The sequence below is a fragment of the Lates calcarifer genome, linkage group LG1, assembly GCF_001640805.2.
Source record: "Lates calcarifer isolate ASB-BC8 linkage group LG1, TLL_Latcal_v3, whole genome shotgun sequence".
NCBI classification, from domain to species: Eukaryota; Metazoa; Chordata; class Actinopteri; family Centropomidae; genus Lates; species Lates calcarifer.
In genome coordinates this window covers 229,690-244,709 of record NC_066833.1, presented here as the reverse complement: position 1 = coordinate 244,709, position 15,020 = coordinate 229,690, and the positions used below count along the sequence as shown (strand labels likewise).

General features: G+C 40.5%; 1 protein-coding gene across 1 annotated transcript in view; it reads right to left on the bottom strand.

Annotated features, from left to right (window-relative positions):
• Window positions 1-1,118: 1,118 nt before the first annotated feature.
• Window positions 1,119-15,020, bottom strand: part of LOC108895289 (myosin light chain kinase, smooth muscle) — a 51,123-nt gene continuing 37,221 nt past the window's right edge. Inside the window, 16 exon segments of the mRNA XM_051072464.1 lie at window positions 1,119-4,242; window positions 4,700-4,812; window positions 5,751-5,879; window positions 5,993-6,071; window positions 6,073-6,084; window positions 6,220-6,343; window positions 6,616-6,647; window positions 6,649-6,769; window positions 7,598-7,721; window positions 8,027-8,244; window positions 9,569-9,772; window positions 9,904-9,994; window positions 10,112-10,150; window positions 10,277-10,391; window positions 10,495-10,685; window positions 14,308-14,464. Coding sequence (XP_050928421.1) covers window positions 4,105-4,242; window positions 4,700-4,812; window positions 5,751-5,879; window positions 5,993-6,071; window positions 6,073-6,084; window positions 6,220-6,343; window positions 6,616-6,647; window positions 6,649-6,769; window positions 7,598-7,721; window positions 8,027-8,244; window positions 9,569-9,772; window positions 9,904-9,994; window positions 10,112-10,150; window positions 10,277-10,391; window positions 10,495-10,685; window positions 14,308-14,464 — 1,887 coding nt within the window. The 3' untranslated portion in view covers window positions 1,119-4,104.

Here is a 15,020-nt window from a genome sequence, read left to right as displayed (position 1 = left end):
CACAACAGTTACTGTATAAAACAGCAAACCTTTGTTGTGGGTTTTGGATTATTCCAGAAAATAAACAGTGAGCAGCTAAAGTTTCTGATTCTTCAGGTTTAGTTGATCAGATCATCTTCACAGATGAACACCACTGTTCTGATGTTTGAAGTAAGAAGCTAATGTTAGGCTATAAACCAACTACACCACGGTCACATGACGTCAACGTCTCCACCGCTAAACTTCCAACTGGTCATTTCATTTAGCTCTGAGCTCTTCTACAAAAGCCTTTCTTCTTAGAAAGTTAGTGAGAGTTTGAAAGAGCGTGAGTAGAAACACAACGAGGCTGTAAAGGTGGACTGGTGAGTAGATGGGTTTTCATGTTAACGTCCCCGACAACCTCTGTAGTCTCATTTAGACACTCGTTAGCAACCGCCTTTTTTAAGACACGTAAAAGCTTCAAACATCAGGAGTGGGGGATTTACTGACCCATTTTATGTCGGAGAATAAAACCTGAAAATGTCTTGAGCTTGTGTTAAAACCACAGACCTTATTTCAGACATTTAACCAGAAACACACTGACTCTGGGACGAGGGAACAGGAAGAGCTAACATGCTAACATGCTAACCTACTTCTGGGTTGTAGGACTCAATTGCTTAATCATCAAGTTACAACACCACCTACTGGCACAGCACACTACTGCATTTACAATTGTTTTTGCAGATGAGTAGGAATGAAGATTGTTTTCACAACCTTGTTGAATTTTTTTAAATCGTAAAGGAAAAACTTTTCCTTTAAAAGGAAAACTCTGGTTTAACCCTATGTCTTCTGCTCCCTGCAGGCAGAGAGCAGTAACTACAGAAGCAGTGGTGTTGAGGAAAACAAGTGTAGTTTTCAGGCTGGACATCAAACTCTAAAACAAAGTTGTAATGGTTGTAATGTGATTTTAACGTTGCAGCTGATCAGAGTATAATTATTTATTTTACATGTTAAAATATCTCAATATATATTTGAGTTACCAATAGATATTTGTAGTATTTAAATACTGTGAACACCACAGTTTTACAGTCTTAATATTTTTGTTCATTGAGTTGAGTTTCATTGAGTGCTGTTTCAGTGAAACACCACACACAGTCTGATTTAGTGATAAAAATTTATTTGGTATCTGTGAGTAACTACAGTCGTAGTGTTCTCATACAAGTCATCTGCCGTTCATCAAACTGATATATATTTATAAAAATTAGAGAAATATAATCTACATACATCTAATACAAAAACAAATCAGTCTAGGAGTGAGTCCACTGCTTGGTTTAGTAGGGGAAGGGGGACGGGGTGTTGTAATAACTGTGACAAATTAAGTGCTGGCGAGAAGATCTCCAGGAAGACAGATGCTCAAATGATAATATTATAATTATGAATCTGTGCATTAAATAAGTCTAAAAATAAAACATTCTTAAAAACAAAAAATCACCAAACACACAAACAGGCCCAGGTAAAGTTTAAACACGAACACGGCGTAATGCAGATGGATCACACGCAAACACACACCTGTGAGGTTTTAAAGAAGCTTCTTTGGTTTTTTGGTTGAAAACTGAATCAGCCCATAAAGCCTTTAAATAATAAATGGTTTAAAGCACAAACAAACAGCTGGAATGTGGCAAAAACATGTTCAAAGATACGACTTCGACATCAGTGTGGACACGTTAAAACACGCTGCAGACACGTTTAAATCACAGCTGGTTTCTACTAAACACACTGCGGCGACGAAGGCTCAGTTCAGGCACTTGAAGTTGCTGTGAGAAAGATTTTAATTTATTCAATAAATTCTAAAAAGTTGTTTTCAAAGAACAACACAGACGCGAGCCAAATCTGTTTAAATGCAAAATCCTAAAATCTAATTTAATTTCTTTCTGCTTTATGTCAAGAGAAAAGAAGAATATGATAAATTGTCCTTTTTCTTCAAAATCAAGAATAAAATATTTAAAAGTAAATAAGTGACAAGTTTTTCTTGTTCATCTAATGTGTTATGTGTTATATTAGCGGAGGCATATTCAAAAATCTTATATTTTTTTCCTGGCATTCACCCCCCCAAAAAAACGTAATTTAAAATAAGATGTATGGATGTTGTCACTATGACATACTAAGTCAGAACTACGGGAGTTTTCAGATAAATTCTAGTAATTATGAGCTAACAGACACTGTAACTACAGAATAAGAAAGATGAGACAGGGATATCATGATCAGGCAGTCCTTGTACAGTTTCTAAAGGTCAGATGAAAAGGAATAATGAATCATGGATTTCATCATTCTGATTCAGTAAGTTGTCATCTTGTCATTATGAGACAAATCTTGAATTCTGAATCAGAATTTTGATTTTGAATTCTGATTTAATTTAGTGGGATTTTACACAAATGATTGTCATTCATTGACTTAAATTTTGTAGTAAGTTTAGGAGGCAATTCCTGATAGCTTGAAGAAAACCTGGGCATGCTAACTCTGTAAACACTTTTTTAAGGCAGCCGAAGGAAAATGACTCGCTTCATCGCAGTGTGACAAATGGCTGGTAGAAAAACTAAAAATTACCCAGACTGTCATTTAAAGTGTTGCTGTGTTGCTGAAAGGCTAACGTCTTAAGGCAGGTGCTGTTAACTGCAGATGTTTTTGGGGTAAAACTGCTGTCGAAGTCAAAAATACGAACAAGACAGAAAGAAAAGTGCTCAAACAGAAGGAAAGAGCCAAGCTGAGCGATTCGGACATTTCTCAGCTAAAAAACATCAAATGCAAAAGGGGGAGCAGCTAGGTCATAAACAAAAACAATGGGTTATCGTTATAATTTATCATCATTATGGACGTCATTCTGGTACTTATACCGCCTTATATTGACAGAGGCTGGGTCATCATCAGCATTAAGGCATTTGGTGGCAGGTGTCATTACCCAGAAATCCTGTGTGGTGAAGTAAACTTTGTTGCTACAAGCTAACGAATTTACTCCTCACATTAGCTAATGTTTGTTATCTATTGAGCAAACATCATTAGGTGACATTAGCTCTGATATAGCTCTAAACTAAGTGAAATGATTATAGTGATGTTTAATATCAGTAAAATTTGGATCATCTTTAGGTTGTAGTGTTAGCAGCAATGCTAACACAATAAACTTCTTCTGTCTTTTTCCTAGTTGTGTGGAGCTTTTTAACTTTGACCACAGTAAACCACTTTATTGTTAGGTGACCTAACTCTGTGAATATAGGGCTCTGTTCAACTCTGCCTCCCTCGTACCTTCCTCTTCCTCACCTGGACTCCCACAGGGACCAGGTCTGGGTCACATACAGTACATTTTTCATGGTTTAGTTAAACACAAAGGTCCGACACCCCGCAACAATGACAACAACTACAGCTCCTATGAGTCTCTGACAGAGGGCCTTATAGGAGCTGCAACTCAGTGTTATTTATTAACATATTCATGACTCTTTAGCATTAGACTGTACTTCAGCACTAGCATGTGTTCCACTGCCAAGTCTTCATCAATGTATTTTCTCAGAAAGTTTTTTGTCAAGGTCTTTCTATGGTTGAAACATGACACTGGGATTTTCTCTCCACCACCAAATAACCATGATTACTTGCAACAACTACACCTCTGACAATTCTTTGACACTGTCACATTTTAAAGCTCCCTGTGGAGTTTGGTGAAATGGTATCTCTAAAATTCAAAGCTTCATATGTCTTTGACAAAGAACTGTGAGAGGAAATAGATTGATGAACAGAGGCTCGTCTGAGAGGGGTGGGGTTTCAGCTCTCCAGCTATCAGGTGGGTGGAGTTTAGCACACATCATGGAGCAGGCTAGACTGTCACTAAAAAAGATGGAGTTTACAGGGAATATAACTGCAGCACTAAATGAGAGATTGTGAGACGAAAATATGAAAAAATCTAGAAACCTGTGAAACCTGTTTTCCTCTGAACCAGTCCTGTCCTGGTGTGTCAAACCCCACCCTCCTGCTCATCCAATCACAATCTGTTATTCGTGGTAAGTTTTCTCTGCTCAGGTCTGGCAGGTTGATGATTGAGTGATGAGCTCATCTGAACCCGAGTCACCTCCTCTTCCCGTGGGAGTCCTGACAGTCACTTCTTTACTCCTCCTCCTCCTCTTCCTCCTCCTCTTCTTCCTCTCCAGCCATCACCTCCACCAGCAGCTCGGCGGTGCAGGTTGCCTCCCCTAAACTGTTGACCGCCTTCACCGTGTACTTAGCGTCATCGTCGCCCGACACCTGCAGGTTTATGTCAGTATAGGAGTGAAGTAATATTAGGTTTACCTGCAGTTTCAGACAGTGGTATGAGTGCCAAATACACCTGGACGAGTCATAACAGCAGTAACCACAGAGGCACGTTTTCACTGTAGTCGCCATGTTAGAGGCCACTGTCACAGCAGTTAAAGACACATTTACTATCATTACTATCACCTGTGATATGATGTCTAAACTCCATGAGAGGATGTTAGACACTCATTCACTTCTTCCTGTATAACAGACACTCAGGAGATCACTCATTGGTGAGCAGTAAATTCTGATTTCTTTCTAATCATCAAATCAGTAGTTTTCCTATATGGTGCACTTTTTTGTTCCCAATGTGGATTTTTTTACACATTGGAAACAAAAAATATAGATCAACAGAACAGCGTCAATGCTCCTGGATTCTAAGTGCATAAAAACAGATTTGAGTTCTGACCTCTGAAATGACCAGACTGCAGTTTCCATCTTCGTCGTAGTCAATCTGAAAGTGTCGGGTCTCTTTGATCGGTTGGTCGTCTTTGTACCACACCACCTCGGGGTCAGGGTAACCTGGAGACACAGAGAGATGATGATGTGGGTCTCTTATAGAAACCATGGGGTTCTGTTCTTGGATCTATACTTTTCTTCCTTTAGGCAATATTATCAGAGAGCATCACATTAATTTACATTACTACGCAGATGACACCCCACTGTTTATCTATGAAGCCACATGAAACCAATCAGGTCGTCAAACTTCAGATGTGTCTTAAAGGCCTGGATAATCTGTAATGTTTTACTTCTGAATTCAGACAAAACTGAAGTTGTTGTACGTGGCCCTAAACAAAGGAACATTATCTGATCATATAGTTACTTTGGATGGCATTAGCTTACCCTCCAGCTCTACTGTGAGGTACCTTGGAGTCACTTTGATCAGGACGTGTCCTTTGCCTCACACAGAAAACAAGTCTCTAGGACAGAAAATTATGCTGAAAAACTAGTCTAAACATTTGTCACCTCCAGAATGAACTACTGCAATTTCTTATCATCAGGATGTCCCAATAAATGTGTAAAAAAAAAAAAAAAACTCCACTAGAGCACTGTTCTCCCAGAGTAATGGTTTACTGGTGGTTCCTAGAGTTTCCAGAAGTAGAATGGGAGGCAGAACCTTCAGCTATCAGGCTCCTCTACTGAGGAACCTTCTCCTAGTTTGGGTCCAGGAGGCAGAAACACCCTCTGCACTTTCCTCTTAGAAAAATCTTATAGTATAGAGCTGGATCAGGCCTGAACTGTCCCCTAGTTATACTGCTATAGGCCTAGACTGCTGGAGGAGTTCTGCAGGTTAAAGTGGACTAATCAAACACTGTCAGTGCCGAGTGACTCTAACAGGCTCAGTATAAACAGACTGGAAACACTCAGTACACTGTGTTACACTGGTTCTCTCTCCATTCAAAAACAATATCTGATGTTTTTGTCCTTGAATATCAGATGTAAAATCCAGGTTTTACTACCTTCTATCTTGCAGTCGAAACGGGCAGCGCTGCCCTCCACCACCTCCACGTCTTTGATGACCATGCTAAAACTCGGCTTACACTCCGTCTTCTGCTCATACTCCAAACACTCCAGGAACTGGTTATCCTCTGAACACACACACACACAATTTTGTTTGTAGTTTTAGTTTAAAATCTAATGCTCCAACACACTGAGCAGCTGGTATTCTGTTTGTTCTGTCCAGTGCTGGTGTTGCTCAGACCTTCAGTGGGCGAGCCTTTTTTGGCGCTGACTCCGGCCATCATGGCCATAGACGACAGTCTGCCGATGGCTCGGACAGCGATGACCCGTTTTCTGCCACAGAAGAAGAAACAGTCACATCAATGACAAACCACCACTTCAAGGAGGTTTTTTTTTCAGTCTCTCAGTGTGTCACATCCCTCCTGTATCATTTCTCATTACACTGTGTGGTGTGTTCAGGGAGTTTACCTGCCACTTCCTCCTCAGGATGTACTTCTTCATCCTCTCCTTGGAGAGCTTCTTGGCCTTCATGGTGTTGGTGTCCTGCTTCAGCCAGGGGTGTTCGAAACACTGAGCACAGGTCAGTCGAGCCCTGAGAAACAACCACAGTCAGTCTGGTGATTCAGGCCAACCGGCTGTCGACTTCATATAATTCCTTATTATCACTGTTATTATTATTACTGTCATCAATGAAAGCACTTGGACAGAGGAAGAGACACACTATTTTAACAGACATTTTACAACAGACAGATTACTTAAAACATACATAAAAAGTTCTGATCTTCAAATCGCTTCAGATTACAGGCCACCAAATTTCTCTTTCTAAAATATGTGTTGGTATTTTGAGTTTGCACTGTTGTGTACTTCATGTCTTTCTTCAGCAGTTTCGTGATGAAAGTCTTTGGCGTTGTCAGAAATTTCGTCAAAGGCCTCGTCCTCAAAGTCCCAGGAGGCCGAGGTGACATTGGAAAGAGTCTCATTGTCATTGTCGCCCATAAAGGGAGACAGACCGCTCAGCCTGAGAAGACAAACACAAGGCAAACTCAGCCAGGCTAAAGCTAACTGAGCTACATTTAACTAGAACACAGTCATCACACACAAGTGAAAATAAAGGACAACTCACTCAACACTGCTGCTAAATTAGAAAGACTACACTGCATTAGTTGTATTGCTGTTAGCAGTTATACTTTAATTATCACTACTATCATACTATGCTGTATTACTGCTCATTTAATCTGATATGACTGTTTATGCTATGTTTTCTTTCGTATTCTTATTTTTTTCTTCTTACCAACGTCGAGCAGATGCACCTGATCGTTTGTCGAGTTTCTGCTCTTAAAAAGTTTTTCTTGCATGTCGCTAGTGCTTTTTGTATTTGTTGGTCTCTCTCTGTAATACTATTTTAAAGTATGTCTAGACTGCTCTATATGAAAGTCTTGAATGACTGTTTTGTGATACGCTATATAAATAAAATGAATGAATGAATGAATGAAAACAATCTGATATGAGAGGCTAAGTTAAACTACAGTGAAATGAAAAAAATAAAGCAAAACAAAAAGCCAAGCTAAGCTAAAAAAAAATATGCTACAATGAAATAATAGAAGAGAGGCAAAAAAAACTAAATCAACCCTCAACTAAGCTAAGTAAAACTAAAGCTTAAACAAAGAAACACTAAGAAATGTTCAAATACAGTACACAGAAATAAATAAAACAAAATGAGGCCAAGCTAAGCTAAGCTAAGATAGGATAAACTAAAAGTAAAAAGACAGTCTACAGTGTAAGACTGCCGTCTCAAGGGACTTCTTGGTTAAATAAAGGTTAAACAAAAGTATCTGTAAATACTCACAGTATATAACAGATGACTCCTATACTCCACATGTCTGTGGGATAACTGATGGCTTCATAGTTGATCACCTCTGGAGCCACAAACTCTGGAGTGCCAAACAAAACCTTCAGAGTTCCTGCATTTTCTGTTGAAGACAGAAAGAGAGAAAAGGTTCAAATTATGGTCTAATTCATCATCTTATAACTCCACACGTTTAATCCAGATGACTGAATCTGATCCTCCAGTTGTGTCAAACAAGAATCTGGTTCCAGGAAGTCTCCTCCTTTAGAAACTTTATCATAGTCGTACTAAACAATAAGACCTACACTTATTTAATAAGCACAGTACATGACTTTATTGATATTTCCCAGCTGTATATACCAACATGTATGGATCACTGAACAGGTCTACAAGGCCCAGGTTCAGAGGCCCTGAGGGGTGTTTCCATACCTAGTCGTCTGGCGAGGCCGAAGTCGATGAGTTTGATCTTGCTGCCGGTCTTGTTGACGCACATGATGTTCTCAGGTTTGAGGTCGAGGTGGACGATGCCCTGTTTGTGGATGAAGCTGACTCCGTCGATGATCTGGAGCATGTATTTGATCACCTCCCTCTCGGTCAGCTCAAAGTCCTCGTCGATGATCCGCTCAAACAGCTCGCCGCCCGAGATCCTACAACGACACAGAAGACTTTGTTTGAGCCCAACAACACAAAAAAATCCTTTTACTAGAAAATGTGGTCATACATGCCTCTCTGGATCACTGTCTCAAAAAGTGTAAAGTCTACAACATAATCTAAAAATAACACCAACAGCGTCACCATGTGACCAGTTAAAGAAAAACAACTTTTTGGTTATGATTTAATTTTCCTGTGGATTCTGTTTTCCATGCACTGTGACATCTGATGGATTCAGCTGCTATCACAGCTGAGGGGACAGATGGACAGAAATATCAAAATAAGAGCCTGAATGCAAAAAGCTGTCTTCCTGTTCTCCATCAGCGTACATGGTTTTCCCATTTTTATCAGATATTTACTGCGACTTTCTTGGACTCAGTTGTTTATCAGAAACAAACACTGTAAATGTGAGCAGGTACCTCACTGATTATCTCCTAATGCAAAGAAATGATAAATTATTACAAAATAAAAGCAGCTGGAGTTTCTTGGCTTTCTGGTTCTGTTCAATGAAGAATGATAACGAGACATTTGAATCAAAGTAAAGAACAGATGGAGAAAGTTTGAGTGTTTTCGGTGCCATGGGTCCATCACTGCCTTTAGCTCTAAAATTAGCAGAGAGGAAATAGCTGCTCTCAAATTCCTCTCATAGTTGGCCAGATAATTATTTTCCGTCATTCTCTGAAGCAAAAACATCTCGTCTCTGTTTCCAGATCAGACTCAGAGATCAGCAGCAGCTGTACGTTTATATTTCTACAGTAAAAAAAATATGAATATTCTTTAGGCAGCCATCAGTTTCCAGATCATTACACCTTGATGTAGATCCTGGAGATGATGCATCACAATCAGCTGAAGTTTACAGTGAAGATACATTATCATCCTTTTGTATTTCAGTTTAAAGCAGAGACTAAAACCACCTCTGACATCGTCACTGCATCGAGTGTCTGCAGAGAAAAATCTTGGATTAATTATAGCGTGCATTATATATATTACATATCAATCTATATTTTGGACCTTGAACTCTTACCCCTGACCACCATAATCTACCAATATCAAGAGATTCCCTCAAGATGTTACAGAGATATTGCGTTCATGAGAATGTGATGGATGGAAAAGAGATTAAAAAAAAGAGATAAAAAAGATCTTTGAGAGTTGTCAGCACTGGAGTTTAGAGAATCTGAATATTATATTCCCGTAAAATCTGAAAATGGAAGCTGCTGTGAAAAGTCAACACTAAAATAAACCAAAGTTCTGTTGAAAAGAGCACTGTGAGTTTTGATCATTTCGAAGTTCTTCGTCGGTGTCTGAGTGAACGTTACGTACATCTCCAGGACCATGACAATGTCGGACTTGCCCTCGAAGGCGTCGATACACTGGACCAGTTTGGGGTGATGGAGGCTGTTCATGATGCCGATCTCCTGCCGGACGTTCTCCTTCTCCTTCGCTGAGTACGCCTTGATGAACTTTCCCGCCCAAACCTTCTTGGTGGCTTTCTCCACTAGTTTAAAGACCTGACCGAACTTTCCCCTGCAACACAAACAACATTTAACAGAACCACTCTTAACACAGCTCCAGGGCTGTAAAAAAAAAATAAAATCTCAGATTTTCACAGGAGAACAGGTGCATTGTGGGTGAGGTGTGAGTGGGCGGAGCCTTACGTTCCCAGCCTCTCCTCCACGTCGTACAGCTCCTTCACCTTTGTGTCTGTTCTGATGGTCACGTCTCTGTAGTCCGGCTCCTTCTCTGAGTCTGAAACACAGAGAGGTCAGAGGTCACTGATACTGAGTCATGTACTGTCACATCATGTTGTGTTGTGAATAAACTGAAGACCAGCTGAGATCAGTGAATGTAAACAGGAGGTCATGCCTTCATCGTCCTCCTCGGCCTCGGCCTCCTCCTGGTTCTCTGTCAGATGAACCAAACAGCAGCAGAGTTAGTTCAGTTAGTTGGTTTAGTTCAGTCACGTTAGTTCAGTTTAACTGTCAGTAACAGTTTAGTTGAATTTAATGTAATTTAGTTTAGTCTACTGACCGTCATCATCCACCAGTCCAACAGTAACAGGTTCAGACTCGGCGCTCGGCTCTCCGACGCCATAGATGTTCTCCGCCCGGACACGAAACTTATACTGACGCTCTGGAAGAAGGTTCTGGAGATGACAGAAACTTTATTCAAACAAGAACTCTCTTTTCCTTTTATGAGACGTGCAGACCAGCGGTATCACAGACGTGAAAAGAAACACCTGTGCACACCTGTACGTTGTAGGAGGTGCTGTTGCAGGACACCAGGTGTTTCCACTGCTTCTCCACAGAGTCCCAGATCTCCAGGTTGTAAGACTGGACGGCGCTGCCTCCGTCGTAGGTTGGCCCGTACCATGAAAGAGTCAGACTGGACCGCCGGATATCTGAGGCCGCAGGGACCTTCGCTGGGGGGTCAGGTTTATCTGAGGAGGTGGTTAATAAAAGACTGCATTGTTATTCAGATAAGGAGACTGTAATACTGACCCCTGCAGGCTGCAGAGGTCATTACAGTCACAAAATGAACACACGTCCCGATGATTTCTATTGATTCTCAACAGGTTCATCCTCTGAGGACATGATGGTTGATCTTCTCCTGGTTCCTGGTGATGACGTCTGACGACACCAGAAGTCTCAGCAGTTTGAAGAGTCTCTTATCTGGCAGATGGAGTTTTTATACAGTCCTCAGACCAGATCACAGCCCGTTGAATTCATTTATACTATTCAGTTCAGCCCTTAACTCATTCAAAGTGGCAAAACTGTTTTAAGTCTTTGTTTTTCTAACAATGTTTTAAACAGAGGTGGAAGGTAGGGATGTAACAGTATGGTCAATTTCACGATATTGCAAGAACAAAAGTGTCTGGACACTTTTGAGGACTTGGACTGTAACAACCGATAGGTCTTCTGGGTAAAATTGTAGTTTTGTTACAGCTGAAACTGGGGATGCTCCAGTGTCTTTTAGATCTGACACATGGAAACATTTTTTCCCCGAGGCACGAAATGAGAGAGACAGATAAAGAAAAAACAAAATGCAGATACTGTCAGATTGCGGTTACCTACATGTCAGGGAATACCACTGACTGTTTTTGTACTTCAAAATTTAGTCCTTGTTTATTGCTCAATAAATAGATTGTTGTCTCCAAGTCTTCATTTGCCTTTTTAAAAAATATCACAATAAATATCTTATTGTGGACTTGTTACTGAGGTATTATTGTATCATGAAATTTTGATGTTGTTACATCCCTAGTGAAAAGTAATAAAGTACATCTCCTTAACTCCTGTATATTATTTGAGTATTTTCTTTTAATGCAACTTGAGGTCGACATTATTTTGGGAATCCCGTGGGCCTCGTGATGATGGGAATCAAGTTCACTACTCATCACGTGACTGGGACAGGAATAAAAGTCAAGGCCTGTGAATAATAATTTCAACAGTCAAGTTTTGAATGAATGAATAAACATGATTATATTGTGCAGATAAACAACAACAGAGTCTCAGGATTTGGGGAAGATGGCCTTACAATGCAGAGTAAATAGGAATGATCCACATATGACCCTGACAAACAGCTGACAGACTCCAGCCAAAAACACAACATGAGAACAGGATGGGCCTGGAGTGAAAATCCATTCCCATGCCTCAACTCTGTAATCCTACTCCACTACATTTAGACCAGTTACTGTATAGTTACTTTACCAGTAAGATTTTTACACACAAAACATATTAAGTTTATGAAATACTATGTGTTATTATAGATTAGACTAACCACAGGTTTATAGTTTTAATGTTTCCAACTATTTTTATTGATTTATTTTATCAATCAATGAATCAATCAGCAGATTAATTCACAATAAAATAATCTTTATTCACAGCCTGATGTATAGACGTTAAAATCAGCTTCACCTCAATGAACTACAACAGTAAAATGCTGTTCACACATGAATGCATCAGTGATGTTACTGCATTGTGTATTTTTACTTTTAATACTTTCACTGAATCAGGAGCTTTTATTCAGTCTGGACCACCTGGGCCCCATAGTGGGTTAATGTGTCCATGTCTGGAGCAAAGTGGTGCTGACATGGACCTTAACGTAGACCGGTATGACTGCACAGAACCCCTGAAACCAGCAGGAACCGTCTCAGCTGACTGAAGGTTTCTGGTTCAACGTGAGTCTGATGTGAACAAGTCCAACAAAAACACACCAGAGGTCACCTGAGGTCAAACCGAGTGGAAACAATCCACTGACGGTAGAGACACACTGCTGCATTAACACTGAGTGTGTGTGTGTGTGTGTGTTTACACACTGCAGCAGCAGAGTTTATAAGTCCACACACAGACAGATCACTGCCATAAAAGGCTTCAAACTGCAGCTGAGAGGCTGAACTCAGTTCAGTGTTAATACAGAGCTGAGGAGGAGACGTCCACACTCAAACCTCTCTTCGTCTCTGTCCTTCTGTCTGTTTAACTGGGCTCCATTTTATTTCACTAGACAAGTAAAAACTGTTGTGGACAATTCATGATGATTTGGACAATTTAAAGGTCCATTTTCTATTGGCAGAACAATACACGCGTTATCACTGGTCACTGTTGTGTTTTCATTTGCTTAAAATGAGTTTAAAAAAAAGAGTTGCCATGAACGGACAAACTGAAACAAACAGTGGCTCTATACAGGGCCTTTACATGTCAGACAACTAAATACAATATCTGAATATACAGTGTTTCTCCTGGGGTGACTGTTATGGGTTGGGGGTTGTCCTGCAGGGTGGAGTTGATGTGGTTGAATAATAATTAAAAATAATCAGCAAACTCACGGGAGAGGACTCTGGTTAGCTCCCCTGCCATCAGCAGCAGAGACACTGCCGTCAGACAGAAACGCTGATATTTTGTCCTGACTTTCAGCTGTTTGGGATTGATGTCTGTCCATCTTTGATTTTAAAGACACTTATAATAACAATTGTGGGAGATGAACGCAACGAGTTGTCAGCCTGAAATTAAACGACTTCACATAAACCAGGTGAATAACATCAATAAAATATTTCGTTGATGTGGAAGTTGATGACATTTTATCACCTGACGGCCTCCGTAGACTCTCAGACACTCAGAGAGGAAGAGTTCAGGAGAAAGGTGTTCAGTGAGCTGCAATCTGCCGTCTCACCTCTAAATCTTACACACTGCTCCTAAGTTGGGGGATTTCCTCTGATCAACAGTTTTCTAATCAACCAGCTGAACTAGTTTCTGTGGTGATCGTCTGATTGGATCATTAAGGCAGCATCTGATCCGCCACAACATTAAAACCACTGACAGGTGAACTCAATAACATTATCTCATTGACGTGAACAGTCAGTTCTTGTCACCTGATTAGGACCACCTCCAAGGTGACCGCCCCACCAGAGGTTAAATACCTGGGACTCCCCAACCAGCCTCTAGAACTGATGAAGCCTTTCAGATGAGAGGTGCAGCGTCTTCAAGGAAACTAAAAGTCCAGTTGCCCTCAACTCTAGCACTTGACCTTGACCATGACCTGGATGACTGAGAACCTACACAGACATATTTCCAAGTTAGGACAACCGGTCTGAGCATCCGTGGGACCTTTCTAATGTTGCGTAGGTCCCCCTCTCTGACCCACTGTAGTATGGACATGGGACCTCTGGGGTGATCTGTGGTGTCTGGCACTGGGACACTGCAGCAGCAGATCCCTGCACCCACAGGATGTGGCTGTCTGGTCATCCACACATGCTGGATCAGATGCTTGGTCTACACAATGTTAGGGGCGGTATGTGTCAAATAAATCCAGATGAAAAAGAAGCAAGTTTCAGCAGACATTGATGATCAATGTTATCACTTCACCTGTCACATGTGTTTCCAACAGAAGTCAGTCTGTGGATCAGTCACAGTCAGGTGGACAGGAGAACTGATCTGTCTAGTTTAAGGTGATCTCCTTTACATGACAGTATCTTCTTCAGCAGGAAACTGAGCCCAAATGAAACCTTCTCCTTTTCAGCTCCTGTTGTTAATAACTCTGTAAAAACAGATGCTGCAGATGTTTCTTACCGACGATGGTGAGGTTGAGGGCGGCCTGTCGGAGGCCATAGCTGTTCCTCAGCTCGATGGTGTAACACCCACAGTGTTCCTGCTGACCACTGGAGATGGTGAGTTTACTGCTGCTGTCGCTGCTCTCGATGGAGATGTCGGTTAAGCCCTCCTGGATCTGAGCGCAGAGTTAAACGCATGAAGACATTAGATGAATGCTGGAAAGTACATTTACTCAAATACACACATATTTTGAGAACATGTAGATTATTTGACTCCATAACATCTCTATAGTAATCTCTCTACAGCGCCTCCTGGTGTGTAAAACAAGCTGCTCTAATATCTTTAACAAACACAATCCAGGTTTCAAAATTATTAACATCTTATAAGCTACAAATATGTGAAAGTTTATAGGTGCAACTGTTTTGTGATTTATAAAAGTATTTTTATTACATCCTAATGTGAACATTTAAAAACCATTTAAACATTTTTCTTTTACCATAAAAATCTTATTCTCTCATAGCAACAAGAAAAAGCACTGAATACATGCCATTAAAATGTTTCAATAAACAATAAAAATGTGTATTCAATGTCCTCTATTAGCATGGAGATTAATAAATAAAAACATTTATTTTGAAGTACTTGTACTCGCTGCTACTTAATACTTCTGCTGCTCCACATCTCAGAGGGAAATACTGGACTTTTCACGGCTCTACTTCTATATGACAACTGCA